This window comes from Scyliorhinus canicula, chromosome 19 (assembly GCF_902713615.1).
Source record: "Scyliorhinus canicula chromosome 19, sScyCan1.1, whole genome shotgun sequence".
NCBI classification, from domain to species: domain Eukaryota; kingdom Metazoa; phylum Chordata; class Chondrichthyes; order Carcharhiniformes; family Scyliorhinidae; genus Scyliorhinus; species Scyliorhinus canicula.
This window is the reverse complement of record NC_052164.1, coordinates 223,002-240,741: the sequence shown is the minus strand read 5'-3', so window position 1 is coordinate 240,741 and position 17,740 is coordinate 223,002. Positions and strand designations below refer to the sequence as shown.

At 47.0% G+C, this 17,740-nt stretch overlaps 1 protein-coding gene across 2 annotated transcripts in view; it reads left to right on the top strand.

Annotated features, from left to right (window-relative positions):
• LOC119954119 (max-like protein X) overlaps window positions 1–14,611 on the top strand; it is a 51,786-nt gene extending 37,175 nt beyond the window's left edge. For both annotated transcript variants that reach the window (XM_038779022.1, XM_038779024.1), the window contains exons 7-8: window positions 11,868–12,069; window positions 14,410–14,611. In XM_038779022.1, the coding sequence (XP_038634950.1) occupies window positions 11,868–12,069; window positions 14,410–14,466 (259 nt within the window). In that variant the 3' untranslated portion in view covers window positions 14,467–14,611. The remainder of the gene's footprint in view (window positions 1–11,867; window positions 12,070–14,409) is intronic.
• The last annotated feature ends 3,129 nt before the right edge of the window (window positions 14,612–17,740 follow it).

The following is a 17,740-nucleotide window of genomic DNA, read 5'->3' as shown; positions in this document are numbered from 1 at the left end:
GGCAATTTAGCATGGCCAATCCACCTAACCCACACATCTTTGGACTGTGGGAGGAAACCGGAGCACCCGGAGGAAACCCACGCACACAGGGGGAGGACGTGCAGACTCCGCACAGACAGTGACCCAGCCGGGAATCGAACCTGGGACCCTGGAGCTGTGAAGCATTTATGCTAACCATGCTAAAAAGTTTAGGAGGAATTTCTTCACCCAAAGGGTTGTGAATCTGTGGAATTCCTTGCCCAGTTAAGCAGTTGAGGCGACCTCGTTGAATGTTTTTATGGCAAAGGTAGATAGATTTTTGAACAGTAAAGGAATACAAGGTTACAGGGGGCGGGTAAGTGGAGCTGAGCCCACAAAAAGATCAGTCATTGAATGGCAGAGCAGGCTCGCGGGACAAGGTGGCCGACTCCTGCTCCTTGTTCTTATGTTCTTCTATTCTGCCCCACCTTCTCCACCCCCCTCTCCAACTATATTATTTCATCACATTTCTATCTCTGTAAAAGGGTCATATCGCCTCTAATCATCAACTCTGTTTCTCTTTCCACAGATGCTGCCAGACCTGCTGAGTTTATCCAGCATTTTCTGTTTTTATTTAACTTCATAAAAGCTCATATTTCCTCTTGGCAATAAATATGTTGCAATTAATTTTCACTTGCCCACAATGAACACCATCTGACAGTTTTCCAACCCACTGAAGCTGCTTTATGTCCCTTTCCTAAGTTCCTGTTAGCATCTGTACAGCTCACTTTGTTGTTTTTCAATTCTTTCACACAATGTGTGTGTCTCTAATGAGGCTAATATTTTTTGCCCATCCATAATTTACTTGAGAAGATGGTAGTGAGCAGCTTTCCTGAGCTGGTGCAGTCCATCAGTCCAGTGAGTACACGCAAAGTAATGTTAGGCTGGAGGGAGGTTCAGGATTCTGAGCCAGTGACAGTGAAGGAACGACAATATAATTTCAAGTCAGGGTGGTGTGTGGCTTGGAGAAAACGTGCAGATGATGGTGTTGCCAGGTATCTGCTGCCCTTGTTTTAGGTGGTAGAGATCACAGTTTATGAAGGTGCTGTCAAAGGAGCTTTGGTGCTTGCTGTAGTGCATCTTGTAAATGATACACAATGCTGCCACAATGCGTCAGTGGTGGAGGGAATTCATTTTCTCACCTTGATGCAGAATTAAGTTATCTGCAAGATAGTGGCCATCTTGATCAGAGCATTGTTTGCTGTGTCCATGTAACTCACAAATAGGCTAAAGGCTGCCACTTTCAGACCTGAAAAGCATCTGGTCTCCCTTGGAAAGGCACATAAGAACATAATAAGAACATAAGAACTAGGAGCAGGAGTAGGCCATCTGGCCCCTCGAGCCTGCTCCGCCATTCAATTAGATCATGGCTGATCTTTTGTGGACTCAGCTCCACTTTCCGGCCCGAACACCATAACCCTTAATCCCTTTATTCTTCAAAAAACTATCTATCTTTACCTTAAAAACATGTAATGAAGGAGCCTCAACTGCTTCACTGGGCAAGGAATTCCATAGATTCACAACCCTTTGGGTGAAGAAGTTCCTCCTAAACTCAGTTCTAAATCTACTTCCCCTTATTTTGAGGCTATGCCCCCTAGTTCTGCTGTCACCCGCCAGTGGAAACAACCTGCCCGCATCTAACCTATCTATTCCCTTCATAATTTTAAATGTTTCTATAAGATCCCCCCTCATCCTTCTAAATTCCAACGAGTACAGTCCCAGTCTACTCAACCTCTCCTCATAATCCAACCCCTTCAGCTCTGGGATTAACCTAGTGAATCTCCTCTGCACACCCTCCAGCGCCAGTACGTCCTTTCTCAAGTAAGGAGACCAAAACTGAACACAATACTCCAGGTGTGGCCGCACTAACACCTTATACAATTGCAACATAACCTCCCTAGTCTTAAACTCCATCCCTCTAGCAATGAAGGACAAAATTCCATTTGCCTTCTTAATCACCTGTTGCACTTGTAAACCAACCTTCTGTGACTCATGCACTAGCACACCCAAGTCTCTCTGAACAGCGGCATGCTTTAATATTTTATCGTTTAAATAATAATCCCGTTTGCTGTTATTCCTACCAAAATGGATAACCTCACATTTGTCAACATTGTATTCCATCTGCCAGACCCGAGCCCATTCACTTAACCTATCCAAATCCCTCTGCAGACTTCCAGTATCCTCTGCACTTTTCGCTTTACCACTCATCTTAGTGTCATCTGCAAACTTGGACACATTGCCCTTGGTCCCCAACTCCAAATCATCAATGTAAATTGTGAACAATTGTGGGCCCAACACGGATCCCTGAGGGACACCACTAGCTACTGATTGCCAACCAGAGAAACGCCCATTTATCCCAACTCTTTGCTTTCTATTAATTAACCAATCCTCTATCCATGCTACTACTTTACCCTTAATGCCATGCATCTTTATCTTATGCAGCAACCTTTTGTGTGGCACCTTGTCAAAGGCTTTCTGGAAATCCAGATATACCACATCCATCGGCTCCCCGTTATCTACTGCACTGGTAATGTCCTCAAAAAATTCCACTAAATTAGTTAGGCACGACCTGCCTTTTACGAACCCATGCTGCGTCTGCCCAATGGGACAATTTCTATCCAGATGCCTCGCAATTTCTTCCTTGATGATAGATTCCAGCATCTTCCCTATTACCGAAGTCAAACTCACTGGCCTATAATTTCCTGCTTTCTGCCTACCTCCTTTTTTAAACAGTGGCGTCACGTTTGCTAATTTCCAATCCACCGGGACCACCCCAGAGTCTAGTGAATTTCGGTAAATTATCACTAGTGCATCTGCAATTTCCCTAGCCATCTCTTTTAGCACTCTGGGATGCATTCCATCAGGGCCAGGAGACTTGTCTACCTTTAGCCCCATTAGCTTGCCCATCACTCCCTCCTTAGTGATAACAATCCTCTCAAGGTCCTCACCTGTCATAGCCTCATTTCTATCAGTCGCTGGCATGTTATTTGTGTCTTCCACTGTGAAGACCGACCCAAAAAACCTGTTCAGTTCCTCAGCCATTTCCTCATTTCCCATTATTAAAACTCCCTTCTCATCCTCTAAAGGACCAATATTTACCTTAGCCACTCTTTTTTGTCTTATATATTTGTAAAAACTTTTACTGTCTGTTTTTATATTCTGAGCAAGTTTACTCTCATACTCTATCTTACTCTTCTTTATAGCTTTTTTAGTAGCTTTCTGTTTCCCCCTAAAGATTTCCCAGTCCTCTAATCTCCCAGCAATCTTTGCCACTTTATATGCTTTTTCCTTCAATTTGATACTCTCCCTTATTTCCTTAGATATCCACGGTCGATTTTCCCTCTTTCTTCCGTCCTTCCTTTTTGTTGGTATAAACCTTTGCTGAGCACTGTGAAAAATCGCTTGGAAGGTTCTCCACTGTTCCTCAACTGTTCCACCATAAAATCTTAGCTCCCAGTCTACCTTAGCTAGTTCTTCTCTCATCCCCTTGTAATCTCCTTTGTTTAAACACAAAACACTAGTATTTGATTTTACTTTCTCACCCTCCATCTGTATTTTAAATTCCACCATATTGTGATCGCTCCTTCCGAGAGGATCCCTAACTATGAGATCATGAATCAATCCTGTCTCATTACACAGGACAAGATCTAGGACCGCTTGTTCCCTCGTAGGTTCCATTACATACTGTTCTAGGAAACTATCGCGGATACATTCTATAAACTCCTCCTCACGGTTGCCTTGACCGACCTGGTTAAACCAATCGACATGTAGATTAAAATCCCCCATGATAACTGCTGTACCATTTCTACATGCATAAGTTATTTCTTTGTTTATTGCCTGCCCCACCATCTCGTTACTATTTGGTGGCCGATAGACTACTCCTATCAGTGACTTTTTCGCCTTACTATTCCTGATACATAGTACTTCAAAAAAATAAACAATAGCTTAAGCAAGCGGTTTAATGATGTTACTAAACATTGGGAACACGTGCTATTTTACACAAATAGAATGCTGCTATCAGCTCAAAATGTTGTTGTGCCTCCACACAATTGAGTAACATTGTGTACCGTGGTGGTGTTATCACTGGACTAGTAATCCAGAACCCAGGGTAATGCTCTGGGTGCCCGAGTTCAAATCCCATCACAGCAAATGGTGTAATTTGAATTCAATAAAAATCTGGAATTTCATCTCGATGGGTGAAGAACTGTGGAGGGTGGTGAAGGCCAACAAGGGACTCAGAGCCAAGGTGGAGGACCTGGAGAACAGGTTGAGGTGGCAGAATTTACGAATCGTGGGCCTGCCCGAGGGGGTAGAGGGCCCGAGGCAGACTGAGTACTTTGCAAAGATGCTGGCAGCGATGGAGGGGGAAGAACCCTTCCGATATAAGCTGGACAGGGCTCATCGGTCACTCAGGCCCATGCCGAAAGCAAACGAGCCCCCATGGACAGTTATAATCTGCTTCCACAAGTTTCATGTCAAGGAGAAGGTCCTGAGTTCGGCAAAGCAAAGATGTGAGGAAGGAGTTGGTATTCGAATAGACCAGGATTTGACGGTGGAGCTGGCGAGAAGGTGGGCGGTCTTCGGACAGGTGAAGGTGGCACTCTACAGTGACGGTGGCTGAGGCTGACCTATCGAGAGACTTTGATTTTGAGGTGGAGGAGGCATCCCTGAAGGCCGAAGGACTGAGATTGAAATGAGAGATGGGTTTGGGAATAGGACCAGGACTGAGGGGAGGGGGGTTGTTCAAGCCTTTATCTCCTGTTTCGGGTTGTTGTTTGTTTGTGGGGAGCAGTTGGGTTTTTGGGTTGGTTGAACGGGGGAGGGTAGTTTACCTTTGTTAGAGCCGACAATTGGTTACAATTATGTTGGGCTTCGGGGTTATGGTGGTTTTCTGGGATGCGGGTTTTGTTTGTTTGTCTTTGTAGGGATTGGGTATGGGGGAGGGGATTGGGAGGAGGGGAGGCCTGGGCAGGGGCCTCCGCTCTTGCAGGCGAAGGTTGGCTAGTGTTATAGGAGTGTGGTGAGAGGAGGGGCCACGGTCATTGGAACCTGGACAAACAGGTTTCCCTGGGTGGGGGCATGGGATCGATACTGGAAGAGGTGTTTTCCAGAGGAAGTGAATGCGGGCGGATTCTGGAAGAGGGGGGAGGGGTTTGATGGTAACAAAGGGATGGGGGCGGGTCAGGCCAGAGCAACTGGGCCCGGGGGCTATAATGATGGTGGATAGGAGGGAAGGGGGTGGGGTGAGATACGGGCCCAATCAGAATAGTTAACATGGAATGTGAGGAGGTTAGGGGGACCGGGGAGGAGGTAGAGGACTTTTACACATTTAAAGAATCTGAAGGCCGACGTGATGTTGCAGGAGACTCTCCTGAGGGCGAAGGATCAGGGGAGGTTTAGGAAGGGTTGGGTGAGCCAGGTTTTCCATTCAGGGTTTGATAGCAGGGTTCAGTACAAATTACTCCTGGAATATTGCAGCACAAAAGGAGGTCTCTGGGGTCTGCAATGACTCTTTTAGCAAGCAATCCAGTTAGTCCCACTGTCTTGCTTTTTTCTATATCTCAGTCATTTCTATTATTTAATTCTGTCCTGTTAGGTGGTCGTTGCTGGAAAAGCCAGATGGTGTTGTCCACCCCTAATTGCCTTTAAACTGAACATTTCTGAGGGCCAGTTAAGAGTCACCCACGTTGTTGTGGGTCCAGAGGGACATGTAGGCCAGACTTGGGGTAAGGATGGCAGATTTCCTCCCCTAGAGAACAGCAGTGAACTCGATGCTTTACAACAATCGATGGTAGTTTCATGGTCCCAATTTCAGCTGCCGTGTTGGAATTTGAATCCACATCCCCAGAGCATTAATGTGACATTGTTACTACTCCACCATCTCCCCCATCCAGTTTCAGGGTGACTATTGAAGCTGTTTTCACCACCCAGTCAGGCGATGCACTCCACATGGTAACTACGTGTAAAACCAGTTTTCTTCATGTCGTTTTTGGTTCTTTTGCCAATCACCTTATAGCTGAGCTCTTTGGTGTCTGGGATGTACTGTGCTGCACAGCCCTCCCAGAACCCGCTGCATGATCCTCCCAGAACCCGCTGCATGATCCTCCCAGAACCCGCTGCATGATCCTCCCAGAACCCGCTGCATGATCCTCCCAGAACCCGCTGCACAGCCCTCCCAGAACCCGCTGCACAGCCCTCCCAGAACCCGCTGCACAGCCCTCCCAGAACCCGCTGCACAGCCCTCCCAGAACCCGCTGCACAGCCCTCCCAGAACCCGCTGCATCATCCTCCCAGAACCCGCTGCATGATCCTCCCAGAACCCGCTGCATGATCCTCCCAGAACCCGCTGCATGATCCTCCCAGAACCCGCTGCATGATCCTCCCAGAACCCGCTGCACAGCCCTCCCAGAACGCGCTGCACAGCCCTCCCAGAACTCGCTGCACAGCCCTCCCAGAACCCGCTGCATCATCCTCCCAGAACCCGCTGCACAGCCCTCCCAGAACTCGCTGCACAGCCCTCCCAGAACCCGCTGCACAGCCCTCCCAGAACCCGCTGCACAGCCCTCCCAGAACCCGCTGCATCATCCTCCCAGAACCCGCTGCACAGCCCTCCCAGAACCTGCTGCACAGCCCTCCCAGAACCCGCTGCATCATCCTCCCAGAACCTGCTGCACAGCCCTCCCAGAACCCGCTGCACAGCCCTCCCAGAACCCGCTGCATCATCCTCCCAGAACCTGCTGCACAGCCCTCCCAGAACCCGCTGCACAGCCCTCCCAGAACCTGCTGCACAGCCCTCCCAGAACCCGCTGCACAGCCCTCCCAGAACCTGCTGCACAGCCCTCCCAGAACCCGCTGCATCATCCTCCCAGAACCCGCTGCACAGCCCTCCCAGAACCCGCTGCATCATCCTCCCAGAACCCGCTGGATCATCCTCCCAGAACCCGCTGCACAGCCCTCCCAGAACCCGCTGCACAGCCCTCCCAGAACCCGCTGCACAGCCCTCCCAGAACCCGCTGCACAGCCCTCCCAGAACCCGCTGCATCATCCTCCCAGAACCCGCTGCACAGCCCTCCCAGAACCCGCTGCACAGCCCTCCCAGAACCCGCTGCATCATCCTCCCAGAACCCGCTGCACAGCCCTCCCAGAACCCGCTGCACAGCCCTCCCAGAACCCGCTGCATCATCCTCCCAGAACCCGCTGCATCATCCTCCCAGAACCCGCTGCATCATCCTCCCAGAACCCGCTGCATCGCCCTCCCAGAACCCGCTGCACAGCCCTCCCAGAACCCGCTGCACAGCCCTCCCAGAACCCGCTGCATCATCCTCCCAGAACCCGCTGCACAGCCCTCCCAGAACCCGCTGCATCATCCTCCCAGAACCCGCTGCACAGCCCTCCCAGAACCCGCTGCATCATCCTCCCAGAACCCGCTGCACAGCCCTCCCAGAACCCGCTGCATCATCCTCCCAGAACCCGCTGGATCATCCTCCCAGAACCCGCTGCACAGCCCTCCCAGAACCCGCTGCACAGCCCTCCCAGAACCCGCTGCACAGCCCTCCCAGAACCCGCTGCACAGCCCTCCCAGAACCCGCTGCATCATCCTCCCAGAACCCGCTGCACAGCCCTCCCAGAACCCGCTGCACAGCCCTCCCAGAACCCGCTGCATCATCCTCCCAGAACCCGCTGCACAGCCCTCCCAGAGCCCGCTGCACAGCCCTCCCAGAACCCGCTGCATCATCCTCCCAGAACCCGCTGCATCATCCTCCCAGAACCCGCTGCATCATCCTCCCAGAACCCGCTGCATCGCCCTCCCAGAACCCGCTGCACAGCCCTCCCAGAACCCGCTGCACAGCCCTCCCAGAACCCGCTGCATCATCCTCCCAGAACCCGCTGCACAGCCCTCCCAGAACCCGCTGCATCATCCTCCCAGAACCCGCTGCACAGCCCTCCCAGAACCCGCTGCATCATCCTCCCAGAACTCGCTGCATCATCCTCCCAGAACCCGCTGCATCATCCTCCCAGAACCCGCTGCACAGCCCTCCCAGAACCCGCTGCACAGCCCTCCCAGAACCCGCTGCATCATCCTCCCAGAACCCGCTGCACAGCCAAAAGTGTCTCCAGTTATTACAAAGCAATTAAACCTTTTGCTGAATTGTGCATTAGGATTTTGTAACTGATCATGGACACGAAAAGGTAGAACAGCAAAACATCACCAAGAAAACATAATCGCATAGAATTTAATACTATGGGAATAGAGGGATACGGACCCAGGAAGTGTAGAAGATTTTAGTTTAGACGGGCAGCATGGTCGACGCTGGCTCGGAGAGCCGATGGGCCTGTTCCTGCGCTGTACTTTGTTCTTTGTTCTTGTTCTCCTTCAAAATAGTGGAAATTTTAAAGAGTCAAAACATTTGCATTTTGCTTTATGCTTTAGGTCAGTGGTTCTCAAAGATTTTGACAATTTGGGTGGGTCAAAAGACACCGTAGACCATCCATTCGCCTCCCCCGCTTGCTTCCAAATGTCACCCCAAAGAACTCATCAGAATTAATAGGAATTTATGGAAGTTATAAATACTTTCCTGCTTTTTCACCACTAAATGTAATACATTTAAGTGCATTTTTTATTAAATACAAGTAAATTAATTCATGTGAGAAACAAAAGCATAGACTTTTTCACATTATAAACTGTAACACTACAAGAAAATATGTTTATTTGAAACAATTCAGCATGTTATAAAATCATCACAGCGAGCATTTTTCTTGCATCTATATTGATCAAACAAAAACAGCAGCAAATAAATCTTGCTTATAAAATTACACTCTTGTTGCTTGTACTTATGACAACTTGTACCATACATATGGGAGCTGGTCTGGTTGTGTCATGTCACCAGAGTGGTGGAATGAGGTTCTGGCCTTTGCAGTAACATTGCACGTCAGTGACCTGCATCTTGGATCATCCCGCAGGCCATCTGGAGGATCCTCATAAACTACAATTTGAGAACTACTTCTTTAGATATTGTACTTGGGTTCAGCAGCTCACATCATTCCCATAGGTGACTCCCAATAGCTCTCAGGATATCCACACCTGCCCAACATCTAGGTAATTTGTGTGCCCAACGATCATTGCATTTCACATACTGATCATGTCACATATATTCCTACGAATGTCCTTGATTGTAAAACACCATAGTTTGTATCCTGCCAATTAGGAAACATTCCCTTTACCTGCACTTTCTGTACCTCCCAACCAATTCCTGACCAATGTCACAGGGTTATGTAGAATTCCTTGACCTTGCATTTTTGCTCATCCTTTTTATGGAATTGTCTGTATCTAACCCCGTGCTGCACCTGTCCTGGGAGTGTTTGATGGGGACAGTGTAGAGGGAGCTTTACTCTGTATCTAACCCTTTGCTGTACCTGTCCTGGGAGTGTTTGATGGGGACAGTGTAGAGGGAGCTTTACTCTGTATCTAACCCCGTGCTGTACCTGTCCTGGGAGTGTTTGATGGGGACAGTGTAGAGGGAGCTTTACTCTGTATCTAACCCTGTGCTGTACCTGCCCTGGGAGTGTTTGATGTGAATACTGTATAGAGAGCTTCACTCTATATTTAACGCTGTGTTGTACCTGCTCCGGGGACTTGTGCAATGAAAAGCATCCATTAAGGGTGGCACAGTGGTTAGCACTGCTGCCTCACAGCTCCAGAGTCCCAGGTTCAGTTCTGGCCTCTGGTGACTGGAGTTTGCACTTTCTCCCCGTATCTGCGTGGCTTTCCTCTGGGTGCTGGAAAGATTTGTCCAAAGATGTGCAGGTTAAGTGGATTGGCCATGATAAATTGCCCTTAGTGACCAAAAGGTTAGGTGGGGTTACGGGGATAGGATGGAGGCGTGGGCTTGGGTAGGGTGCTCGTTCCAAGGGCCGAATGGCCTCCTGCACTGTAAATTCTATGATTTCTCAATAGTAGCACATGTTACCTCAATGAATACTAAATTTACACAAGAAAAGACAATGAATTAGGAATTACCAGGATTTTCTTCACAAATTCTATTTCTCCAGTTCTGCAAAGCAGTTCAGGAAATTATTTTTTAATTGTTGTGGTTGCTCTATTCAAGCTGTGGACAAGGCCTCTGCTGAAAGCAGCCAGCTGGCTACTTTAGATTCAAAGAATATAATTAGTAACGTAATCCACTTTTAATTCCATGAAAGTGGAGTCACAAATGTCTTCTACCAGACCATAAGACATAGGAGCAGAATTAGGCCACTCGGCCCATTGAGTCTGCTCCGCTATTCAATCATGGCTGATATTTTCTCATCCCCATTCTCCTGCCTTCTCTCCATAACCCCTGATCCCCTTAATAATGAAGAACCTATCTATCCCTGTCTTCTTTTTAAATTTAGAGTATCCAATTCATTTTTTCCAATTAAGGGGCAATTTAGCGTGGCCAATCCACCTACCCTGCACATCTTTGGGTTCTGGGGGCGAAACCCATGCAAACACGGGTAGAATGTGCAAACTCCACACGGACAGTGACATACGGCCGGAATCGAACCTGGGCCCTCAGTGCCGTGAGGCATCAGTGATAACCACGGTGCCACCGTGCTGCCCTTATATATCTGTCTTGAAGACACTCGTGATTTGGCCTCCGCATCCTTCTGTGGCAAAGAGTTCCACAGGTTCACTACCCGCTGGCTGAAGAAATTCCTCCTCATCTCTGTTTTAAAGGATAGTCCCTTTAGTCTGAGATTTCGTCCTCTGCTTCTAGTTTTTCCGACAAGTGGAAACATTCTCTCCACGTCCACTCTATCCAGGCCTCGCAATATCCTGTAATTTTCAATAAGATCCCCCTCATCTTTCTAAACTCCAACGAAATTGAGTCTGATTTAGTAGCCATTAGAGACATAGTAGCAGGATGGTCACGACTGGGAGTTAAATATCCAGGGTATCAGACTATTCGGAAGGTCAGGCAGGAAGGTAAGGTGTAGCTCCGATATTTGAGGATGACATAATCGCTTATTGTCACAGGTAGGCTTCAATGAAGTTACTGTGAAAAGCCCCTAGTCGCCACATTCCGGCACCTGTTTGGGGAGGCTGGTACGGGAATTGAACCCGCGCTGCTGGCCTGCCTCGGTCTGCTTTAAAAGCCAGCGATTTAGCCCAGTGTGCTAAACCAGCCCCAAGTCTATCTGCAACATTGCTGTCTGTGGGCCTGGGTACAAGTGACCTCTCACATTTCATACATTGCAGCATTCTGAGTGAATTGCGCCATAGAAATGCAAGTTCTTTCAATTAATGTGATGTTAGAGCAGCCGGATGATGAATGCATTACCAAACATAGGGCTGCATCCCCCTTCTCTACCACATGGATGATGGGACTTGGTGCAGGACTTGAGCAGCAAGTTAACAGAGGGTTTAAAGTGTAAGTTAAGCTGGGAATGTGTTGGAATAGTCAAGTCTCGAGGTCAGAAAGACACAAATAAAAGTTTCAGAAGCAGATGAGGTGGCAGGGCCAGAGCCGGGTGATGTTATGAAGGTGGAAGTCGGTGGTAATGTTATTGTCAGAAGCTCATCTTGAGGTAAAATATAACACCCAAGATTCTGAAGATTATATAACAGTAGTGCTGAGTGGTCACATATGTGTGAAAACTGACACATTTTGAATGATTTAGGGACGCCGATTGCTGAGTAAAGGAAGGGGCCAAGGATGGGTTTGTGGGGGACACTAGGGGTATTGGTGCAAAAGTGGGAATGGAAGCCACTGAAGGTGATTCTCTGACTATAGTTAGAAAGAAAAAAAATGAAATTGGGCGAATGCAAATAATTGCAATCTGAACTACAAATAATTTTCTGTTTTCAGGAATTATGAAGCGATTGTAAAAGCCCATCGGAATAATCCTCACCAAGGCAAGGGCCTGCTGACCGATCAACTCAAGTTTCGTATTTTTCAAAACATCATGGACCCCCTATTTCAGACTTTCAATGCTTGCATCTCTGTGACCAGTTTCCAGGAGTTGTCAGCCTGTGTCTTCAGCTGGATCGAGGAACACTGCAAACCACAGGTCAGATCCCAGCACAATCCAAATGTTCAAGGGACTAATGGTTGTCTTAGTATGTTAGTGCTGTGCGAGCTCCGAAACCGATAATGGTAGCATTGTGACTTGTCTGCACTCTGTAACCTGCCCAGCAATAATTGGACACATTCAGGTCAAGTGTTTAGATAGATAGAGAAATACAGCACAGAACAGGGCCTTCGGCCCACGATGTTGCGCCGAACTTTTGTCCTAGGTTAATGTGTTGGCATGTGTTGTTCTTCCATCTCCTGGTGGTGATAATAAACCTTCCTTTATTTGTTCCAATGGTGCTGTCACTAAATGTAGCCGTCAAGTGATGACCTCGCAACATCCCACAATCATCTAATCCTCAGCTGGTAATTGACTGAAATCAAAAAGCAGATTTGGGCGGAGTAATTTGGTTCACTTTTGGCCACTTCTGCCCAGGAGCTGAGGGCGAAAATGTATTTTAGAAAAGAAACATAAACATAAAATATACAGTGCAGAAGGAGGCCATTCGGCCCATCGAGTCTGCACCGACCCATTTAAGCCCTCACTTCCACCCTACCCCATAACCCAATAATCCTTCCTAACCTTTTTTGGTCACTAAGGGCAATTTATCATGGCCAATCCACCTAACCTGCACATCTTTGGACTGTGGGAGTAAACCGGAGCACCCGGAGGAAACCCACGCACACACGGGGAGAACGTGCAGACTCCACACAGACAGTGACCCAGCAGGGAATCAAACCTGGGATCCTGGCGCTGTGAAGCCACAGTGCTAATAACTTGTGCTACCCAATCTCCTCTTAAATAATTTATCACATTAGTGGCTTACCATCGGGAACATCCTTCCTGCATCTACCCTGCCCAGTCCTGTTAGAATTTTATAGGTTTCTATGAGATACTCCCTCATTCTTCTGAACTCCAGCGAATACAATCTTAACCGATTCAATCTCTCCTCGTACGTCAGTTCCGACATCCCAGGAATCAGTCTGGTAAACCTTCACTGCCCTCCCTCTATTGCTCGAACATCCTTCCTCAGATAAGGAGACCAAAACTGCAGGCAATATTCCTCACCAAGGCCCTGTATAATTGTGGCAAGACATCCCTGCTCCTGTACTCGAATCCTCTCGCTCTGAAGGCCAACATACCATTTACCTTGTTTACCGCCTGCTGTAGCTGCATGCTTACCTTCAGTGACTGGTGTATGAGGGCACCCAGGTCTCGGTGCACATTTCCCTCCCCTAATTTATGGCCATTCAGATAATAATCTGCCTTCTCGTTTTTGTTACCAAAGGGGATAACCTCGCATTTATCCAAATTATACTGCATCTGTCATTCATTTGCCCACTCACCTGTCCAAATCACACTGAAGGATCTCTGCATCCTCCTCACAGCTCACCCTCCCACCCAACTTGGTGTCATCTGCAAATTTGGAGATATGACATTTTGTTCCCTCATCGATATCATAAATATATATTGTGAATAGCTGGTGTCCCAGCACCGATCCCTGTGGGGTACCCCACTAGTCACTGCCTATCAATTTGAAAAAGACCCGTTAATTATTATTCTTTGTTTCCTGCCTACCAACCAGTTTTCAATCCATCTCTATACACTACCCCCAATCCCATTCGCTTTAATTTTACACACTTATCTCTTGTGCAGGACTTTGTTAAAGGCCTTTTGAAAGATCAAATATACCACATCCTCTTGCTTTCCCTCATCAACTCCACTAGTTAAATCCTCGAAGAATTCCAGAAGATTTGTCACAGATGATTTCCCCTTCATAAATCCATGCTCACTCTGTCCATCCATGTCAGTTTTCTAAATGCTCTGCTATAAAATCTTTGACAATGGATACTAGAATTTTCGCCCACTACCAACGTCAGGCTGACTGGTCTATAATTCTGTTTTCTCTCTACCTCCATTTTAAATACTGGAGTTACATTAGCTACCCTCCAACTTGCAGGAACTGTTCCAGAGTCTGTACAATCCTGGCAGGGTCAATTACTAGGCGGCATAGGCTTAAGGTGCGAGGGGCAAAGTTTAGAAGAGATGTACGAGGCAAGTTTTTACACAGAGGGTAGTGGGTGCCTGGAACTCGCTGCCGGAGAAGGTGGTGGATCACAAGACCAAAACCAAAGTGAGACTCCACCTGAATCCAGATCTGTCTTTTCAGTGTCACCTGCTGCAATTAAAAACTAGTTTCAGACTTTCTATAGTTAAATGTTTTTTTTGGAAAGTTGGGGTTACTAACTGGATTAAATAATGTGGGAACTAAATTATCTTCAGTGATTTTTAATAGTGATGTGAAATCTGTAATATTGATTGTCTCTGCTGTTTCAGACTCTGCGGGAGATTGTGGTTGGGATACTCCGGCAGTTAACCAACGAGCTGAGCTGAGTCGCCAGGATGGTTTCACATTGCTACACCACGAGAATATGCTGGAAATTCCCAGAAGTGTTATAAATGAAATGTTATCAGCAGAAATACTGAAGAAAATGTGTTGCACTTTTTGGTTCTAATTAAATATGTGGATTGTTTATAATGTTGGTACTTGAAAAGATTCTTAAGAATAGAAGAAACACGGTCCGTAATAGGCCTTATGGCTCGAGCTCTGTCATTTAATAAGATCATGGCTGATTCTTCATTCCACTTTCTCCTCAGACCACCCATGGATACACTCAACATAGAGCATCCAGAATCCTCGGGTTGAGAATTCCAAAGATTCATAACCCTTTGGATGAGGGAATTTCTCATCTCAATCTAAAATAATTCACCTTATCCTGACACGATGCCCTTGTCTTTTCAGCCAGGGAACAATTTCTCAGCATTTTCTCAATCTAGCCGTGTCAGAACCTAGTGTTTCAGACAGCAATTACCTATAGAGACCAATTATCCCCAATAAAAAAAGACAATTTTTCACTTATCAAAACAACAAACCAACTAAAATGAACATAATTCAAACATTAATTAACAGGTGAAAGATATTTCATGTTAAAAGGCAATTACAACAAAGTGATGCCCCACGTAGTTACAAACACTCACATTAGTTCCTACACATGTGCAATCTCTGTCTTTGCAACTCAGCTTCCGTTTTGTAGGAATGGATCCACATTTCCTATTCAATTGTTTCGGCCCTGAATCACATTCACCAGCAGCTGTATTCTGTCCAGACTGTGGACATGGTTACCACCAAGAAGGCACAAAATCTCTCACTCTCACTTTTAGCTTCTTCATCCTTTTTGGATGTCTGCACACTGAAAGTCCCTGTTTATTTCCAGTGTCCCATTTCTTTAGTTTTATCTTTGGGAGTTTTCTATAGGCCACCTAATAGTTCTAGAGATGTAGAGGAAAGGATGGCGAAGATGATTCTGGAAAAGAGCGAAAGTAACAGGGTAGTTGTTATGGGAGACTTTAACTTTCCTAATATTGACTGGAAAAGATATAGTTCGAGTACATTGGATGGGTCGTTCTTTGTACAATGTGTGCAGGAGGGTTTTCTGACACAATATGTTGACAGGCCAACAAGAGGTGAGGCCACTTTGGATTTGGTTTTGGGTAATGAACCAGGCCAGGTGTTAGATCTGGAGGTAGGTGAACACTTTGGAGACAGTGACCACAATTCGGTGACCTTTACGTTAGTGATGGAAAGGGATAAGTATACCCCGCAGAGCAAGAGTTATAGCTGGGGGAAGGGCAATTATGATGCCATTAGACATGACTTAGGATGTGTTGGTTGGAGAAGTAGGCTGCAAGGGTTGGGCACACTGGATATGTGGAGCTTGTTCAAGGAACAGCTATTGCATGTTCTTGATAAGTACGTACCAGTCAGGCAGGGAGGAAGGGGTCGAGCGAGGGAACCGTGGTTTACCAAAGAAGTGGAATCTCTTGTTAAGAGGAAGAAGGAGGCCTATGTGAAGATGAGGCGTGAAGTTTCAGTTGGGGCGCTTGATAGTTACAAGGAAGCGAGGAAGGATCTAAAGAGAGAGCTGAGACGAGCAAGGAGGGGACATGAGAAGTCTTTGGCAGGTAGGATCAAGGAAAACCCAAAAGCTTTCTATAGGTATGTCAGGAATAAAAGAATGACTAGGGTAAGAGTAGGGCCAGTCAAGGACAGTGGTGGGAAGTTGTGTGTGGAGGCTGAGGAGATAAGCGAGATACTAAATGAATACTTTTCGTCAGTATTCACTCAAGAAAAAGATAATATTGAGGAGGAGAATGCTGAGACCCAGGCTATTAGAATAGATGGCATTGAGGTGTGTAGGGAAGAAGTGTTGGCAATTCTGGACAAGGTGAAAATAGATAAGTCCCCGGGGCCGGATGGGATTTATCCTAGGATTCTCTGGGAAGCCAGGGAAGAGATTGCTGAGCCTTTGGCTTTGATTTTTAGGTCATCATTGGCTACAGGAATAGTGCCAGAGGACTGGAGGATAGCAAATGTGGTCCCTTTGTTCAAGAAGGGGAGTAGAGATAACCCCGGTAACTATAGGCCGGTGAGCCTAACGTCTGTGGTGGGTAAAGTCTTGGAGAGGATTATAAAAGATACGATTTATAATCATCTAGATAGGAATAATATGATTAGGGATAGTCAGCATGGTTTTGTGAAGGGTAGGTCATGCCTCACAAACCTTATCGAGTTCTTTGAGAAGGTGACTGAACAGGTAGACGAGGGTAGAGCAGTTGATGTGGTGTATATGGATTTCAGTAAAGCGTTTGATAAGGTTCCCCACGGTCGGCTATTGCAGAAAATACGGAGGCTGGGGATTGAGGGTGATTTAGAGATGTGGATCAGAAATTGGCTAGTTGAAAGAAGACAGAGAGTGGTAGTTGATGGGAAATGTTCAGAATGGAGTTCAGTTACGAGTGGCGTACCACAAGGATCTGTTCTGGGGCCGTTGCTGTTTGTCATTTTTATAAATGACCTAGAGGAGGGCGCAGAAGGATGGGTGAGTAAATTTGCAGACGACACTAAAGTCGGTGGAGTTGTAGACAGTGCGGAAGGATGTTGCAGGTTACAGAGGGACATAGATAAGCTGCAGAGCTGGGCTGAGAGGTGGCAAATGGAGTTTAATGTGGAGAAGTGTGAGGTGATTCACTTTGGAAAGAATAACAGGAATGCGGAATATTTGGCTAATGGTAAAATTCTTGGTAGTGTGGATGAGCAGAGGGATCTCGGTGTCCATGTACATAGATCCCTGAAAGTTGCCACCCAGGTTGATAGGGTTGTGAAGAAGGCCTATGGTGTGTTGGCCTTTATTGGTAGAGGGATTGAGTTCCGGAGCCATGAGGTCATGATGCAGCTGTACCAAACTCTGGTACGGCCGCATTTGGAGTATTGCGTACAGTTCTGGTCGCCTCATTATAGGAAGGACGTGGAAGCTTTGGAACGGGTGCAGAGGAGATTTACCAGGATGTTGCCTGGTATGGAGGGAAAATCTTATGAGGAAAGGCTGATGGACTTGAGGTTGTTTTCGTTAGAGAGAAGAAGGTTAAGAGGTGACTTAATAGAGGCATACAAAATGATCAGAGGGTTAGATAGGGTGGACAGCGAGAGCCTTCTCCCGCGGATGGAGGTGGCTAGCACGAGGGGACATAGCCTTAAATTGAGGGGTAATAGATATAGGACAGAGGTCAGAGGTGGGTTTTTTACGCAAAGAGTGGTGAGGCCGTGGAA